Source organism: Marmota marmota, unplaced genomic scaffold, assembly GCF_001458135.2.
Source record: "Marmota marmota marmota unplaced genomic scaffold, marMar, whole genome shotgun sequence".
NCBI classification, from domain to species: domain Eukaryota; kingdom Metazoa; phylum Chordata; class Mammalia; order Rodentia; family Sciuridae; genus Marmota; species Marmota marmota.
The window spans coordinates 52,693,879-52,713,895 of NW_026000108.1; the positions used below are offsets into that span (position 1 = coordinate 52,693,879).

A 20,017-nucleotide genomic window follows, 5' to 3' on the forward strand; every position below is an offset into this window, starting at 1 on the left:
CCTGTTCAAGTACAGGGCATGCTAATCTTTGAGGTCCTGTCTCAGGATCCCATTTATCAACTACGGGGTTTGAGGGCCACTCAGCTGTCTCCATTTGTGGGGCTGTTGGTTGAATTACGCCCTCTTGTGATAAAACGGAGTTAGTAACAGCCTCCTGTTGTGGCCTTTTTCCTAACAACCCCATTTCCTTTAAATTTTCTTCCTCTGTCTGACTAGCTCGAGAGACCTTCTCTTTTGCTTGATCTAAAATGTCTTTCTCCATGGTCTGAACCTCTAACAATTTACTTAACATCTTTTCGGTTTGCTTTTTACTAATTTCTAATCTACTATAAAGATAACGCAACCCAATAAGATAACACAAAACAAAACCAAAACTGAATGAAACAAAAAAGTAATAAAAAATTGTTTTATCAATTTTCTCTTCCTCAGGGCCGACAAACTTCAAACCTTTAGTCAACCATTTTTTCCAGTTTGCCTGAGAAATTTCTAGGGATAGGCAGCTTGAAACAAAAACAAGATAAATCAAAACAATAACACATTGTTTTTTGAATTGGTCACCCATTCTTTCGCTCTTCCTCAGGGGCAAGCAATTTCACTTACCCCGAAGCTTCAGAAGTTCCCCGCACGGAACGCCAAATGCCGCAGTCTGGCTGGGCACAAATGCCGCAGTCTGGCTGGACACACAATCACGAGCCACCACACAGCTTGTAGATTCAAACAGCAACTCTTTATTCCCGAACTCACACCAGCTGTCTACAATCACGTTCTGGGGAAATCCACGTTCTCTGCCCAAATCCACCTCCACTGGGCTTCTGTCTCCCAAAATATACTGTCTGAATCCCGTGAGAACTCAAGGGGAACTCAGGCAGCAGGATACGCCCTATTCCCAGGAGGAATAATCTTAAACCTGGAATGCCCTAAACTGGATTATCCTAAACTGGGAACACCCTAATCCGCCCTGGTCCTTGAACAAGGTCACCTACATTCAATGTCATTGCAACATGGGGTACGCTGGCAAGGAAATTGTCAGATCTACTTGGCTAATGGCTCCCAGCAAGACTTATTTCACTTGGCATGATAGTCTCCAGTTCTATGTATCTACTGGAAAGTGACATAATTTCATCTTTTAGGACCAATACTCCATTATGTGTATACACTACAATTTCTTTATTCATTCATCTATTGAGGGGACCTACATTGGTTTCAGAGCTTGGCTACACTGAACTGTGCTACTACAAACATCAATGTAGTTGAATTCCTGTAGTATACTGATTTTAAATCTTTTGAATATATACTGAGAAGTGGGATAAGTAAATCATATTGTGGGTCCATTCCTAATTTTTAGTGGTTTTGAGCACATGTGTGTTTTCTCTGTTCTCCAGTGTCAACAAATGTGTTCTCCCCTTGGCACCTTCATACTTTTAATCTCATCTGGATTTTCCTTGAGCATCCTTTGATGCAACATCATAAGTCTTGCTTATATCTCATGGCTAAGCTCTTGGCCATCATGTCACTCCTCAGAGGTACTTTTCTTGGTCATATTAGCATAGTAGCCCTAGGGATTTCTTTTATTATTTTATGTTGTTTTAAATGATTTTCCTAATAATATAAAATACATTGCATTTTCTATAATAAGCCCCAATATTACAAGAAAAACACACCATATCCTAAGTGATCACCAGGAAATATCACAATTAACTTGCAGGGATGGTGAAGTAAGGACACCAATGTGCCCACTAATTGGATCATGATATAGGATTTGCAGGTCATATGTTCTGCCTCTTCAAAGATCCTTAAGAATCCATTAGAAGACTTAAATCTGATAATGAAATACAAACTCAGAAAAGTAACAATATACAAATTGCCACACAAAACAAAGTAGCTTTTTAAATATATAAATAGCAAACTCAGTGAGAAAGAAATCAGAAAAACATTTTTTGACAATATCTTCAAAGAAAAATCACTAGGAATAAATGTAATAAGGAAGTGTAAGTTTTCTACAATGAAATTTATAGAATATTGAAGAAAGAAGATACTGGAAGATGGAAAGTCATGAATCAGCAGAAAGAATACTGTTGAAATAGCCATCTGGCTGAAACCAATCTACAGATTTAATAATATCCATGTCAAAATACCAGTGAAATTCTTCACAGAAATAAAATAAAAATCATAAAATTCATATGGAAGCCCAAAAGACCTCAAATATCCAAAGCAATTGTGAACAAAAGGAGAAATGCTGGAATTAACACAATTCTGATTTTAAAATGGACTACAGAGCCATAATAACAAAAATAACATAGTGTGGGATAAAAAGACACAGACCAATGAAATATAATTAAGGCCCAAGAAATAAAACTGTATAGTTGTAGCCATCTGATTCTTGAGAACGTTGCCAAAAATACACATTGGAGAAAAGAGAGCCTTTTCTAAATATGGTGCTGGTAAAACTTGATAGCCATATGTAGAAGATTGCAACTTGATCCCTAACTCTGACGCTGTACAAGAATGAACACAAAATGGAATTAAACATTTAAGTAGTAAGTGAAATAAGTAAAAAATAAAAAATATAACATATTGTATGTTTCCCTTCACATGTGGAATCTGACAGGGTAAGTGACATAAAAGTAACAGGAAGACAATTATACAAGAAGAAAGGGATCAGGGGAGAAGGAGGAGAGATTGTTAGGGTAATGAAAAGTCTTAGGACATAATGTAAAACTGATATATTAATATTTAAGTCTGATGTTTTAATCTGTATTTCCTTTTCCATTTATACATTATTTTATGTCTCTTTTTCCATTCTTTCTTTACTTCTCTCAGAGTATTTTTATTATTTATTGTGCTACTATTTTTTTTCTTGGAAATGGAGTTTTGAACTTGTCCTTTAAGTGATACCTTCCTTAAACAATAATACTATCATTAGGAGAAATGAGAGTTAAGTTGAACACAGTCATTCTACCTAGAAACTCTATACTCCATATAATTTCCTTGTGCAGTATGGAAAAGGTTAATTATTGAAGTTTTGTTTTATCAAATATCATGAAGAAAAATTTATTGTGCTTCTAAGATTATCACAAAGTTAAAAAAAATCAACCATATGGAACATTAGAAAGATATTTGCAAATCATATATCTGATGAGATATATATCCATAAAAGATGGAGAAACATTAAAATCAATAATTAAAACATAAATAACCTGATTTAAAATGAGCAAAGGGTTGGAAATGACATTTCTCTCATGAAGGTAAGTGAATGACCAAAAAGCACATAAAAATGATGCTCTTTAGCTATCATGGAATGCAAGTCAAGACCACAGTGAGCTACAATCCTTTTCACTAGGATGGCTACAATAAAATAAAAGGTGATAATAAATGCTAACAATGATATGGAGAAATTGGAACTCTCTTATATTGCTTGTATGCTGCAAAAATTTTTGCAACTACTTTGGAAAATAGTTTGGCAGATCTGAATACATATAACATTATCATATGACCTAACAGTTGTATAAATAGAAATTACCAGAAGACATGAATACTTATGTTCATATAAATTATACACATTGTTCATAATAATCAAAATTGGAAACAGAAACCTTTATAAACTGATGAATTGATAAATTACTTTGAATATTTCCAACCACACAATGTTATTCAACAATAAAAAACAATAAAGGCTGACCCTTGGCAAAGCATGATGAAACTAACAGCACTAGTGAAAGAAACCATTGAAAAAGACAATAACTTTTATTATCTTTTTATGTGAAATATTTAGAATAGGATGTTCTATAGACACAAAAAATAAATGGAGTTTGCCTAATCTAGGAGGCAATAAGAAATGACTTCAATGCATTGTCACATTTCTTTTGATGTGACAAAATTTTCAAAAATTATAGTATTTAAGAGTTTTATAACTATGGAAACATCAAATTAATTTGAATTTTAATTCACACTTTAAAGAGATAAATGGTATATTGTGTGTTATACATCATTAAAATCTGTGAAAATATTAATACTGATGAAATAATTTTTGAGTAAAATAATTTATGGTTGCAGAAATTTTAGGTATGTATTCAAGATACTGTCATATCTCTATAAGTTTATCATTTTTTTCTTCTGTAGATTCTGTCATATTTATAAATTAAATCCTCATTGCAAATGGCTACATATGGCAAATATTTTATGTATGTATAGAAATGGTGCAGTAATCATTTTCTTATGTAATCTACAAGATCAATGCAATTTTGAAATTCTTATGATATTTGAAGTTGTATACAACTCTGAAACAGTAATGGTTAAACTGATTGAAAATAGATTTAATATGGATTGAATCTTTAGATTCTTTAAATTACCCTCCTCCACAGCCACATCAATGTTTATAGCAGCACAATTCGCAATATCTATACTGTGGAACCAACCTAGATGCCCTTCTATAGATGAAAGGATAAAAAGTGTGGCATATATACACAATGGAATATTACTCAGCAATAAAAGAGAATAAAATCATGGCATTTGCAGTTAAATGGATGGAGTTAGAGAACATAATGCTAAGGGAAGTTTGACAATCAAAAAACCAAATGCTGTTTGTTTTCTTTGATATAAGGAGGCTGATTCATTGTGGGATAGGGAGCAGGAGCATGGGCAGAAGAGATGAACTCTAGATAGGGCAATATTTGGAAGGGAAGGGAGGGGGCGTGGGGTTATTCACGATGGTGGAATGTGATGATCATTATTATCCAAAGTACAGGTATGAAGACATGAATTTGAATACACTATGTATACAACCAGAGATATAAAAAGTTGTGCTCTATATGTGTAATAAGAATTGTAATGAATTCCACTGTCATATATAAATAAATTAATTAATTAAAAAATTACCCTCCTCAAAATGGGCTAAAATTTATACTCATTGATGAGAAGATAATTCTTCTATGAATACTACCCAGTGTCAAAGTTGTTGTACTCACATAGGGTCATTAATGACCATCCTCAAGGCCTTAAGAAGATCTGCACTTTACAGTGTTCTGTATTCCAATTGAATAGCTACTCCCTTGGCCTTCACATAAGCAATGTTATCAGGTTGATCCTCAAACAAAGGAATGCCCACCATAGGGATCCCATGGTAAATTCCCTCATAGACACCATTGGTTCCACCATGAGTTATAAAAGCTTTTGTTTTTGGATGACCTAGGATTGATTTAATGTCAGAAAAATTATTAATTTACATCTTAGAAAGAAAATGAGAAATGTGTATTAGAAGACATTAAAGGATCAGTGTGTATTTTAGGTGACAAATTGTTGTAAACATGACAGTGCATTAATTTTTTTTTCATATCTCAGAGGAACAAGCAACTAAGTCCACTAGAGTGCTAACCGAAAACTACATGAAAGAGAGAGTACATGAATTGAGACTTGAATATTGAATACAAAATTAATAGGTAGAAAAAATAGAATATTTTTAGTAAACGAATCAACATGCACTTATGGAAAATAAAATCATGAAGGACATGTTAGCATATTATCTCATTAAAAAAACTGAAATCGCTAACTTTACTATGTAGCATGTCCAAAGCAGCAGGGAATAAGATGGTGATGGTACTGAATTCAAAGAAAAGAGATCCTACACTTCATTACAAAATGTGTTTGCACTTCATATTGAAGATTGTGCATTAATTTATAGAGAAAATAAAGAGTCACTGTTCATAAAAAAAAAAAGTCCTGGCTGCCATTTTGAAAGGTATTTGAAATACACCTGCAGGAGAGGAAAGAATAAGTGAAAGACAAACAACATCACAGAGAGACAATCCAGGAACTGAGTGAAAAATTCTTGCAGAGGTAATTGCACCAGATATAGAGATAACTTTGATTCTATATACAATGACTGTGTATATTAAAATTGCAACTTTTTGCTTTGTTTTTTTCAAACCATCCCTGGGTCTGGAAAATAATTAAAAAGAAGTTGAACATTGTGTTTGATTTTTTTAAGTAACAAGTATTTGATAAAATGTTTTCTGTTGAATTATAAGCATCCAGATTGATGGTACTCATGCTTTTCGGACTTATCTCAGAGTCTTACCAAGAAGGTCATTCTGGGGATCCAGTTGTATATTCGAGTGTTGGGTCCTAATTTATCTGGCGTCTTGCCTTGATATCTCCAGATGACCTGTTTGGTAAAGAATGTACCTTATTCTATGATTTAAAATTTAATGTTATAGCATGTTTGCATTCTAAAAATTTAAGAGATCATCTAGTTCAACATTTAACACATAAGGAAATAAGTAAAATTTTAAGTAACGAAAATTACTAAAATACAAACTAAAACTCCATGAATATTTTGTTTTATGCATTTTATCCTAGATTTCATTTTCCAGATTAATATCATTATGTTTATTTCTTGTGAGTGACATAGATTAGACAGGACATATATTGTTTAAAATGCTTATTTCAGTTTGCATTGTTTTTTATAGACAAAAGCAAACCAATGCAGTCAGCTACTGTTAGAAATAGATGAATACTAACTAGGAATTACATGTAACTTGTTTTAGACTTCAATTTATTAAACACTACCTATAACAAACCTTTTACTGGTACTTATGGATCTTAACCCACACTTCTATCAATATTGGTGAATTTAGAAATTCTTTAAGTTTTAAAAGGAAGAACCCATTTGCAACTTACAAATAATTACATGGATATTGAAATAAAGTTCAAAATTGTGAGGTTGCTAAATGTTTTAAAACTGTGTGTTATCATTTAATGATGCAGTACAAATCTTGCTAGTAGTCTTATATATATCCAAGATATATTTATGTCTAGGAGCTGACTCTGGAAATTAAAAGCAATCTTCATGAACTGGAGTATAATTTCTAAGTGCTTATCTTCTCTATGCAATGGGAGTAGCAAAGTAAATTTAGATCTACAGAAGGAAAAATAATTGGGCGATTAGGAGAAGCCTATATCAGATAGGAAACTGCAAAGCAGATGGAAAACACTCAAAGACCACAAGAGTGGTTATGTTAGAAATTGTGGTATTAAAGCATTTTATGGAGGTGGGAATTTTGAATTTCAGCCCATGCCAGGCTTGCTTCTGCTTGACTCTTCCTTATACTCTCTTCTTTCTTCTTAAAAGGTATTAATCTGATGTTTTAGAAGCAAAGTCCTTTGAGGTACATTTATAATGCACTTCAAAGGCAGAACTAATCTCTGCACTTTCTCCAATTGTCAGACATTGTCAGGATCCTGTCCGCAAGTGCAAGCTGTTTTTTTCTTTTTCTACAAATACATGCGACTGAGTGGGAATTTGGCCCAATGATTTGGTTAGCCTTTCTCCTCAAAACTCCAGGAACAGTTTGTTAAATAAATTTATACTTCTTTTTAATGGGGAGGGGATGTATTTTGGGTTTACAGTTTCAGAAGTTCAGTTCTTATGTGGCAGACTCCATTGTTATTTGCCAAAGATGAAGTAGAATATCATGGCAAGAATCCTATTTTTAAATGAGGGTAAGCAAGGAATAAGGGATTGCCTTGGGTATCTAAAATCATGATAAATTTCAGCCTTCTTCAATACCTGCTTAGCATTATTGTGGCTGTCCAGTTATGAGTTAACTTTTTATAGGTTTGTGATAACATTGGCCGTGTATATAGTGCCCTCAGGGATCCTGCAAGGAAAAGGAAGAAGTAGCCGAGAAGAATGTGGAATCTGTGTAAATAAATACCTGTGATAGCCTTACCATTAAACTTTCACAATGGACCTGTAAAATATATTCTTTATGATCACAATGTTAATATTATCATGAATTAAACACTCTCTACATTTTAGAATTACCACACATATTTTTTGTTTAAATCATGGTTTCTGAGATGAACTAGAGATATCACAATAGGTTATGTTTCACAAAGGATGCTTCATTAAGAAAACCCTTTATCAAGTTTAACAGACTTTTTACATATTTGGCCACTAAGAGGGCACTGTTTCTTACCTTTTGTGGAATCTGTGCAAGGGAAAATGCAATTATATTGGCTTTCTCTTCTGGCATGTTAGAAACCATCGACCCCAGAGGAAACACCACAATACCATTTTCTCCAGAACTCTGTACAAATTCTTCCATTTCCTGTGAATAAAACATTTATTTGCTCCATCAAAAAAAAGATGAAAAGAGAGGGGATACAGGATGTCAGATTAGGGGCAGGCTGCTTTTCTAGTTGCTCCAAGGATCAAAATATAAGCAGTGAGAATACTGCTTCTTAGTGAGGTGGGTGAAAGAAGGATTTCACTAAAATTCAATACTGGACAGAGTGTCTCAGAGACTCAGAAGCTTGGGTTCATTAAACAAAGAAGACTACATTGAAACCAAACTGTTTGTGGAAGCAGCTACAGCAGTAGTAATGGTGCTGTCTACCACAGAGAAATGAAAAACGCAGGGAGAAACAAAGTGGACATATTTGGTATGCAAAAAACCTGAGATCAGAGAAGCAACATGATCTTAGCTGATCCAGAGACTCCAGTGTGCACTGGTGATTGAAAAGTGCTGTTTATTCACTGCCTGAGGAGAGATGAGGTGGATTCATCTTGAGGTGGCCTTGTTCCAGTCTCTGTTACCAGAACTGGGAGATCTGAGTAAACACTACTGTACTGCCTACTGTGTGGCTTAGAGTGTACCTAGCTAAATGGGAGTGAAAGAGGCATAGATAAGATTTTACCCCAGGGGATTCAAGCCAGAAAAGCAAAGGGGGAGCACAACTTGCTTTTTCTTTGAGCTGGTGGCTCTTGTGACCAGCTGAAGTGAGTGAGAATCTGAACAGGCACTTATGGAAATACTCAGGGACTCAGCCTAGAAAAGCTTTGCAGGTGGACAGCAGAATATGTGGAAGATCAGCTCCCCCGTGAAATGAGTAGAATTCTTAGGAGGCTTCTGAGATTCAGACTCCCTACAGAGGTAAGCTACTGCCAGGCCCTAGGTGTGTGTCCATCCAATTTCTTCAGAGTATATACCAAACAAAACCCCTTGGGTCTGATTAGACCTAAGTTTCCTCCATCAGAACTCATCTCATAGAACACTGCAGCAACCTCACCCCAGGAGTGCTTAGATCTGGTCTGTGCACACAAATCTCCAACTGGCACTTCTTCCCACTCCAACCTACATCATACTGGTAAGAAGGGAAGCTGAGAATTATTTCAAACACCTTCAGTCTTAGGCCATTCCAAGTGGTAGCTCAGAGAGAAACACAAAAAGAGGAAGGTGATAAGAAAATCCAACCTTTGCTCTTAGTCTCAGGACATAGCTAAAGAAGAAATGAATTGAAAAACTGTTGAGTATAGTCATTAACCATCCATTCTGAAAATTTTGGCTACCTCAGTGGAAATGATTCTTTCATTTATAATTAAGAATATTTTTACTTTTTCTTATTCTTTCTGTGTGTTTGTGTATTCTAACATTATTTCTTTTTTTTTAGCCTTAGCATTTTTTAAATGTAGTTATTTTTCCTTGTGTTGTCTTTTGAGGGTTAGGGTTTTTTTTTGTCTGTATATATTTGTTTTGTTTTGTATTGTTTTTATTTGTTTCTTTCTTTATCTCTCTTTTATACTCCTGGTTATAGTGAAAATCTATTCTCTTTTTCTCTCTCCATTTATTTGTTTCTCCTATTGTGTCCTCCATCCTTATAACGATCACCTGCTATCTCTTCTGCTTTCTCTCTCTTCAGTTTTTAAAATTTTAATCTTTTTTTGACTGTCTTCCTATATCACATTATTTCCTCTTACTGACTGTGATTTTGCCATCTTTAAACTAATTGGTTTATAAAACTCTTGATCCCACCATTAATGTTGTTGCAGTTATTACTTCTGTGGATGACATAGTTGACAGCTGTTTCTTGTTTAAATGTTAGGTTTAGTTTATATTCATGCAGTGCTCTGTTGTTGGCAATTGCTGACCTACTTTTCTGTTTTTTGTGTTTTTTTTTTTTGGTAGCAGTTAACATTTTAGAAGTCATTGTAGAATCCAGGTATTTATTTAATGCTGTATATTACTGTATCAGTTATTATTTATTTCCCCCTTTTCTGTGAGTAGCTGGAAATCTATAATGACTCCACATGTTCACAGGGTAGAAAAGTCCACTGCTGGAATAAGTTCAACCAAAATATAGTTCATCTTGCTCAAAATGAAAACTAGTGGCATTCAATCACTAACTATACTTTAATACATAGAACAGAAGAGATAAAAACTCAAACTAATGAAAAGGCCTCAAATAGAAACAGTTGGGGGTGGGTTCATGGCTTCCCCCTATGGAAATCCACTGCCACAGGAAAAATAGGAGAATTAATTCAAAGGCTGTGAATACCATACTTATAAAGAGTCTTAATCCAGATCAAGCTAGGACACTTTGGAAAGTAAATACTATGCCTTAAAAAAAAGTGGAAGAGGGCTGGAATTGTGACTCAGTGGTAGAGTGCTTGCCTCATACACATGAGGAACTGGTCTTGATTTCCAGTGCTGTTAGAGTCTGTAAACAAGTCAAAATAACACCTGGCATTTTGCCAGGGGAATGTTAAAGTTCGTAAACAAGTCTGGATGGTGCCTGGCAAAATGTCAGAGGGAGTGGTTTGAGAAGTAACAAAACCGAGCCATTAGGTGTAGAGATTCCTGATTGGTTGACTGATGTATCTAGTTTATGCTAATTAGATAAGCTGTGTGGAATGTATAAATACTGCTCCTGTCCTGCAATAAACGGCTCCTACTCCTGCTGTATCAACGTACACAAGTTATTCGTCACCCCCCCCCCTGATTATTCTGCTGCAGCCGTACTCCGGCACAGTGCCACATAAAAAAACCCTAAAATAAATGAAATAAAGGTATTGTGTCCATCTATAACTTTAAAAAAAAACATGGATTAAAAATCCCTCTTAACAGATGCATAAAACCCAACACAAGACTAATTAGGTAGATATCCAGATACAGAGGGACATATACAGAAAAAGAACCCCTATACACAGGACCAAAAAACAATCTTTCTACAGAACATTATAATTAAAATGCCTAACAGAAAAAACAAGTATAGAATTTTAAAAGCCTTAAGAGAAAATTGTCAGATCACATTTAGAGGCAAGCCAATAAGAAGCACTTCTCATTTCTCAGCACAAACTCTAAAAGCTAGGAGATAACTTAGAAAAATAAGTTCCAAGTCCTGAAAGAAATTAACTGTAAAGTAAGATTGCTATATCGAGAAAAGCTCTCTTTCAAAATCAAGTATGAAATAGAATCATTCCAAGATAAGGAAAAAACAAAATAATTCATAACAACTAAACCAGAACATATTTAATGAAAGAATCCATATAGAACAAATAAAAAACAAACTCTGAAGTTTACAAATGAACAAATCTTATTGGAAGAGTAGCTAAGCAAATGAAAAATAGGACCAAATTAAACATAAATGAATCAAAATTTCAGGAATTAATAAATGTCTCTTTGTAATGACATTGAATGTAAATCATCTCAATTCTTCATTTAAAACATATAGTCTGGAAGAATGGATTATAAAACAAGACCCAATAATATGTTGTTCATAAAAGACACACCTTACAGGTAAAGATAGTCGTAGGCTAAAAGCAAAAAGATAAAAATTGATACATAATGCAAATGGAATCAGAAAATAATCGGGATTATCTACTCTTATATCTGACAAACAGACTTCAAACCAAAATTAATCAGAAGAGACAAAGCTGGTCACTTCATACTGGTAAAATTAATAATCCAACAAGAAGATATAACAATTATAAATATTTAAGTCATAAACATGGATCCAACTAATTACATAAGAGACACTAGTCAAATTGAAGCCTCAGATAGATGTGAGTAAAATAATACTTGGTAACTTGGTAATTTCAACACAATTCTCTTATCTTCTGATAGGTCATCCAGACATAGAACCAGTAAGAATTCTTTGGACCTGAAAAATATTATAAGTCCAATGAACTTATAGATATCTATAGAATGTTTCATTCAACAGCATCTGAATACACTTTCTTCTCAGCATCTCAAGAAAACCTTCTCCAAAACAGACAATATTTAAGGCCACAAAGCAACTCTCATCAAATACAAAACAATTGGTATTACTCATTGTATTCTACCAGATCATAATTGGATGAAATTAGAAATCAACTTGACAGAACCATACAAAAACTATATGAACATATGGAGATTGGACAATATCTATTGTATAAAAATGGATTATAGAAGAAATTAAGGGAGAAATTTAAAAATTCTTAGACTCAAGTGAGAATAGTAATACAACATATCAGAACCTCTGGGGCAGAATGAAGGAGTTTCTAAGAGAAAAGTTTATAGCTATGAGTGCCTGTATAATAAAATCATGAAGATCCCACATAAAAAAACCTAATTTCTCATTTCAAGGCCCTTCAAAAAGAAGAACAAAGCAATTCCAAAACCAGTAAAATAGCAACAAGGAAATATAAATAAATAAGAAACAGAAAAACAGGAAAGAAAGAAGTCAAATTATTAGTTTGTAGATGATATGATCCTATACATAGAAGAGCCAAGGCACTCCACCAAAAGACTGATAGTGCTAATAAACAAATTTGACAAAGTACCTGGTTACAAAATCAACATACGAAAATCAATTGCTTTCTCATATACCAACAATGAATCTGCAGAGAAAAAAATCAAGAGAATTATTTCATTCACAATAGCCTCAAAACAAACAAATAATAATAACAACAAAAATCTAGGAATAAATCTAACAAAAAGTTAAAAGACCTCTAAAATTGAAGATTGAAATTAGAGAAGACAGAAAATAAGATGGAAAGACCCCTCATGTTCATGGATAGATAGAATTAATATTGTTAAAATCACCAATGATCCAAAGCATTATACAGATTCAATATAATCCTCATGAAAATATCAATGGCTTTCTTCACTGAACTAGAAAAGATAATCCTAATATTCATCTTGAAGAATAAAAGACCCATAATAATCAAATCAATTCTAAACCCAAAAAGCAATGCTGGAGGCATCACAATATCTGATGTTAAATTATACTACAGAGCTATAGTAACAAAAACTATGTGGTACTGACATGAATAAGACATATTGACCAGTAGTACAGAATAGAAAACACAGAGAAAAACCACACACATGATGTTGGAGAAGAGAGTGCCTTTTAAATAAATGATGCTGGGAAAAATTGCAGAAAAATGAAACTATAACCTTATCTCTTACCCTGCACAAAAATCAACTCAAAATGGATCAAAAACCTAGAAATTAGAACCAATACTATACAACATCTAGGAGAAACTGCAGGGTCAAAACTCCAGCATATAGGCACAGGCAATGACTTTCTCAAATAGAACCCCTAAAAGGCCAGGAAATAATTCCAAGAGTAGATAAATTGGAAGGCATCAAATTAAAAAGCTTCTGAACTGCAAAGGAAACAATTAGAATTGTGAAGAGATAACTTATGAAATGGAAGAAAATCTTTGCAAAACACCTTTTGCCAAATGATTAATATTTAGAATATATAAATTCCAAAAACTTTACACCAAAAAAATTAAACAACCCAAATAATCAAAGAGAAAATGAATTAAAAAGATGCTTCTCAGAAGAGTAAATATAAAGAGCCAACAAAAATATAGAAACAAAATGTATTCAATATCATTACAAACAAGGGAAATGAAAACTACACTGGGATTTTATCTTTCACCCGTCAGAAAAGTAGTCATCCAGAATAAAAAGAATAATAAAAACTGGAGAGGATATGGAGAAAAATCTTTTAGCACTATTTGAGGAATTGTAAATGAGTACAACCACTATGGAAATCAGTATAGGTATTTTTCAAAAGAGTAAGCATGTAAATATCATATCACCCAGGTATACCATTTTCAGTATTTATCCTAAAGAATTAAAGTGATACATGGATATATAACAGTGATACATGCATACCCATTTTATAGCAGTACAACTCATAATACACAAACTATGGAACCAGCCTAGGTGTCTGCCAATGGATGACTGAATAAAGAAAATGTGGTATATATACACAATGGAGTTTTATTCAGCCAAAATAATAAATAAAGTTATGTCATTTTACAAAAATGAATGGAATTAGAGTCTATTACATTAAATAAGTCAAACTCAGAAAGTCATGGGTTGTATATTTTCTCTCATATTTGCAAGCTAGAGAGGAAAAGGGAAAAAATAATGGTGGATCTCATGGAAATCAAAGGGAGATCAATGGAGAAAAGGACCAATGGGAGGGAGGTGGGAAGGGAAAGAAAATTTCTGGGAAGTTTTATTGGCCAGATTGTACTGTTATATTGTGTACATGTATGAATATGTAACATCAAATCTCATCATTATGTACAACTTAAATGAACCAATAAAAATGTAGGAAAAGCAAAGAAATTATTGGTATGTAAACTAAGAGAAATGCATGTATTATTAGAATTTGTGAGTTATGGATATTTTTAAATTGACCCAGTCACTCACTTTCTTTGGAAAAAGATGTGTATTATGACATGGAAGGCTCCATTAGGCTTACTTGTGGAAATATGTGTGTGTGTGTTTGTGTGTGTAAGAAATTACATAAAGCCATTAAATAGATGATGTTAGATCAAAAGATGGTATTCAAAATTATTGTATGTAAATACTTAATTCATAATTTTATTTATTACTAATGTTAATTTTTTTGTTAAACACTATAGCTAGTACTTGGTTATAATTCTTATTGTTATAGTACTTCACTTGATTTTATTCCAGGCAGGTTATATGGATGATTTTTTAGTTTGGAATTATTAGTACTTATTTCTGTCCTTGTGAGCCCAAAAGAAAAGTTACCTGTGCATAGGATTTTTGTACATTTTTATGTTTCCTATCTCTATAGTATTTCATTCCTTACTTTACAATTTGTGAGAGTGTCCCAAGTTTTCATCTAAAATAGCTCATAAAAACTGGAGATTAAAAATAACTAGCATTCAGAAGGTTAATATTATGGTTTGGACTTTCTTTTACATAATTCTAAGGATCCTAAGAATCCTTTACATGTCCAGAACTATACTGATCCATAATCAGCATTTTCACTTCATTGGAATGATACATATATTTAAGTAATCATATCTTTGGATTATTTATATATCTCATATTTTCCCTGAAATTTTTTAATGATATTGAAGTTCTATGAGAATGAATTGTGTATCAGTGGCTGTGAAGAATCCTTATTTTCACCTCATTATGAACCATGAGCTCTTGCACCACAGTGGGTCTTCCTCTAGACCTTTTATAGAACAGGTCAACTTGTTGAGTAGTTCATTCACATACAGTGGACATTGCACTACTCCTAGAAACTTGTGACACATCCAGTTATTTTGTGATTCCAGTAACCCAGAGCAACGTGTACAGTAATATATTCAATATATTTTCTCCCTGCTCAAAATGTTCTTCATCTTTTGTTGTACAAAGATTTTCTCACTACTACTGTTTTATAAATATATGCTTTTTTAAAACCAAATAATCCTTGACATAGACAGGTCACAGTCTTTCTGCAGCATTATTTTTAAAGAAAAAACAAATTAATCATACCAAAATTTGGAAGAGCATGAAAAAATATATAATGCTTAAGAAGATTGCCAAAATGATCTTTGGTTCATTTAGAGATACTGTTGGTTCAAAATTTGAATTGTTTCATTGTGATCTTTTTTTCTGTTCATGTAAGTACATGAGTAGATACATGCACATATATAATGTAAATGGAAGATTAAAATTCTTTTTATATCTTTTCTTCTCACAAAATGATATTAATATAGTCAGTATTTTGCCTTTTAGTCTCCAACTAAACTTGTGCTATGACTTAATGTAGTGAAGCATTATATTGTAAAGTAATTGTACTGGGTAAGGTGGTATATGCCTGTAATCCCAGCAGGTCAGGAGGTTGAGACAGGAGGGTCTCAAGTTTAAAGCCAGCCTCAGCTACAGCGAAGCACTAATCAACTCAGTGAGATCCTGTCTCTTAATAAAATGCAAACTAGGGCTGGGGATGTGTCTCAGTAGTTGAGTGCACATGAGTTCAATCCATAGTACAAAAAGAAAGATAAAAATAAATATAATAAGTAAATAAAGTGATTGTGATGGTGTGGTTTGTACCAGAATAAGTTTTAAAATCATTACTTAATGTATGACATCACTTAATGTGTTAATTAATTAATGTAAGACATTTTTCCAATATGTATTCTATAAGTAACTGCCATGAACACAGATTACATTCATTTGATTTTTTGTTTGTATAATTACAATTGGTATACTGTGAAACCCAAGGCTGTTTACATTGTTAAGAGTATTGGTAGATTTGGCTCTTTGTCATTTTGACAAATTTCTGTATTTAAACAATATAGAAATTGTCTGAGAATCTAATTATTAATGGAAAAGCAAGTAATTTGGGGGAGCATTACTTTATATAATAAAGACCAAGAAGACAGTGTTTCTAATATTGGCCTGTATTCTAATCTTGTTTATTCTATTAAATAACACCTGCTTCTATTATTCCTTATCATGATCACACTGCTATATACCTTCTCATTGTCCTCCTCCTCTCTCTGTTGTCTTTCCCCTTTTATTGACAAGGTCTCTTTCTCCTACTGTGAATGGGGAAATCTCTCAAGATCAGAGATTAATGGCTTAAAACTTACAATAACTCTGTCTCAGTTTTTAGTCGTAACTTTTACTAACTTTTTTGTTTTCTGTTTGTATTGTATGGAACTTATCACAAATAACAAAATAATTCTATTAGATTAACATTAATCAGGGACAAGAGGTGGGAGGGAATGGGAGAGAGAAGGGAAATTGCATAGTAATAGAAGGAGACCCTCACTGTTATACAAAATTACATATAAGAGGATGTGAGGGGAAAGGAAAAAAAAACAAGGGAGAGAAATGAATTACAGTAGATGGGGTAGAGAGAGAAGATGGGGAGGGAGGGGAGTGGGGATAGTAGAGGATAAGAAAGGTAGCAGAATACAACAGTCACTAGTATGGCAATATGTAAAAACGCAGATGTGTAACCAATGTGATTCTGCAAACTGTATATGGGGTAAAACTGGGAGTACATAACCCACTTGAATCAAATGTATGTATGAAATATGATATGTCAAGAGCTTTGTAATGTTTTGAACAACCAAAAATTTAAAAAAAAATGAGGCTTGTGTAAGATCTCAATGTGTTGGTGCCTTTAACAGGTAGGGAAAAAGCCACTCTTTAGAGATCACATAGCAATATGGCAAGTAATGTTTTCTTCTAAGCATGGTATTTATTTAAAATGTTTTAGACTCTTCTGTTTCCTCCTATGAAATATTATCCTATTTGCTAACAGAATTATTCTGTAATTATAAACTAAAGGGCTGTGATCAGAAATAAATGAAAAGAAAACTTAGATCATCATTATGTGTGCAGTTTATATTTCCTATGTTCACTCTGTCGGGAAGCTGTGATGTTGAGACCTGAGTTTTCCAAGGGAGTTTTCCTGAGGTGTCCTCTAAGATTGGCATATGGCAGAAAGTTCTCTCAAACTAAACATCCCTAGCATGGTCTAGGATGTAGTAGTCTGAGTTCTCAGGTGAGGTTTTTCAAAGGCTGGAGTGAAGACAAGTAAAGGCCACACATTTATATCATGGAGAAAAGCAATTCCTTTAAAGCTAAAAGGTTGTGAAGGGCTTGAACACTTAAAATATAATTTTAGCAATTCCACTTTCTCATTTGATTGCCAAAACTCACACATTTACCTTTAAGAAAATTGATGGAATATCTGTTCTCTAGGTCTTTGGTTGAAAATACAGTGTTGATTTTCCAGAAATTTAGTTTCTGTTATATATGAAATTGTATCCACTGTGCCTGGAACACATTACCTAATTAATATTATTGGTAATAGAGCTATCATACCAGACCTGGGCTGTTGACATTTACAAGATAAAATCTATGGTAGTTTGTTTCAGCCATATTGTGAATTTCTATCTCTCAATTTGAATATAATCCAAATTCATGTACACAGCAGTGTTTAGGGTATGCGAAAATGAATTAAATGTAAAAATATCCAAATATTACTATTTCCAAGTATTAATCCTACCTTTTTGGTATAGTTAGGGTCTTTAAAAGTAGATAACAAAGTTCAGTTTTTCAGATGGAAAAATAGTTTTATAGAAACAAAAAAGGAATAATTACAATAGCGAATATTGCTATGGATCCTATGTTTGTACCAAGGACATTGTGTATCAGTATTGTCTACATTTTCCAGGTAACACAAATGAAATTTGACTCTTAATAGATAAATAAGCATAGTCACATGTAGGAACAACCTCATCCATGTTTACATCGTTTGTTATCTGCAGTCTTGCAACAAATTCCTGAGTGGTTTCCTCTGCCTTGTCTTTCCCTCTGAAATCCAACTTGGTGACTACATTTTGAGATTTTTCAAAACAGAAACTTTATCCACATTTCTCTTATGCTTAACTCCTTTCATTGGCTACCCAATGTACTTCACAGATATTTTAAACTCCTACTAATTATCTGGCTTTCACTTACCTCTCTAGCATCACCTCCTCTTTGCTGAGCCTTCTCCTGCTGAACTACTCTTGAAGTTCTTGGGAGTTTCCCTTACTATTGTATGTGCTTTTCCTTTTGTGTCTCCCTCTCTCCCTCAACCTCTTTTCCTATCCTGTGGATTCTTTAGAATTCACCTTAGTTATCAAGAATTTTATAATTTATTTTATGATCTTAGCTGGAGATTTCATTAGTATTGTATAATTTCCTTATGATAACAAACAAATTTATTACTTGTTACAGTCTCTGTACCCAGCTTGAATGTAAGGGCTCGATGATGCAGAAACTGTGCCAATCTTATATCTCTCTATATCCAGGACTTATCTCTGGTATATGACAGTTACTTAATAAATATTCTTTCTATTTATTAGAATAAATGGTTGATTATTTATTATGTATTACATAGTGAAGGCCTTAATTTTCCTGACTATTCTCAAAGGATACCCAATATCCTACTTTCTTCTGTGACAATATGAAATGCTGTTACATGTGATGACATAGAATTGCCTGAGTCTATAATTGGCAGAACTCTTTATCTTGTTTTTCACATCTCTGAGTTAAACACTCTGAGTTAAGAATGCAGAAACATTTCTCCCAAAAATGTTAATCAAATAGAACAAAACAAACAAGAGAAGATTTACCTTAGGGAGGGGTTTGGCAGGTTTACAGTGGAGTCCTCCAACAAAGTCAAAATTTGGTAAGAGTGGACGAGGAAATTCTAAATCCCAATAGGTTCGAATGAGCCAAAAATCTGCTTTTCCCATTGTCTCATATATTGTAGTGGGTCTCCCTGAATGGAGAAAAGAGAAGAAAAGAAAATGAGAGACATGTATCTTGAATGCTTGATATATTTGCCTTAAAATGAGTTGGATTTGTGTAGGCAAGATGTTCAAATGCACTTGTGTATGTGTGTGTTCGTGTGTTTGCATACTACAATTGATATGTTTTTTAGGGTACATTTTTTCATACTATATTTGATACATTTTACATATGTTAATATGTACATAAACTAGTTATGTGAGTACTTTCCAGTGTTACATTTGTATACTTACAATCACAAATAATTAAATTATTAACCTAAGCCTCCATGGAAGTAAACATGCATTTTATATTATTTTCTCTCTAAAACTACAAAAGTAACCTAAATTTTTAGAATTTTTGTGAGATCCATTAACAATCAGTGCTCCCATAACTGTAGAGATATCTTTTTCTAGGAGTAGTCAGTCTAATTCTTACAATTGAGCAAACCATTCCCTTGATCCTTGATTCTTCAAATGATCTGTAATGATTTAGTGAGTATGCCTGAATTCCTAGTGACCTCTACTGCATTTGCCTCATATTAAGAGATTAATAGTATTAAGTTGGTTAAATATATATATATATATATATATATATATATATATATATATATATATATATATATATAT

The 20,017-nt window shown here is 33.2% G+C and overlaps 1 protein-coding gene across 2 annotated transcripts in view; it reads right to left on the reverse strand.

Moving 5' to 3' along the window:
* The window catches only part of LOC107139270 (UDP-glucuronosyltransferase 2B31-like), a 136,776-nt gene that overhangs the window by 115,270 nt on the left and 1,489 nt on the right, over positions 1–20,017 (reverse strand). For both annotated transcript variants that reach the window (XM_048784593.1, XM_048784594.1), the window contains exons 2-4: positions 19,232–19,380; positions 7,977–8,108; positions 6,074–6,160 (exon numbers count right to left, since the gene is read on the reverse strand). In XM_048784593.1, the coding sequence (XP_048640550.1) occupies positions 6,074–6,160; positions 7,977–8,108; positions 19,232–19,380 (368 nt within the window). The remainder of the gene's footprint in view (positions 1–6,073; positions 6,161–7,976; positions 8,109–19,231; positions 19,381–20,017) is intronic.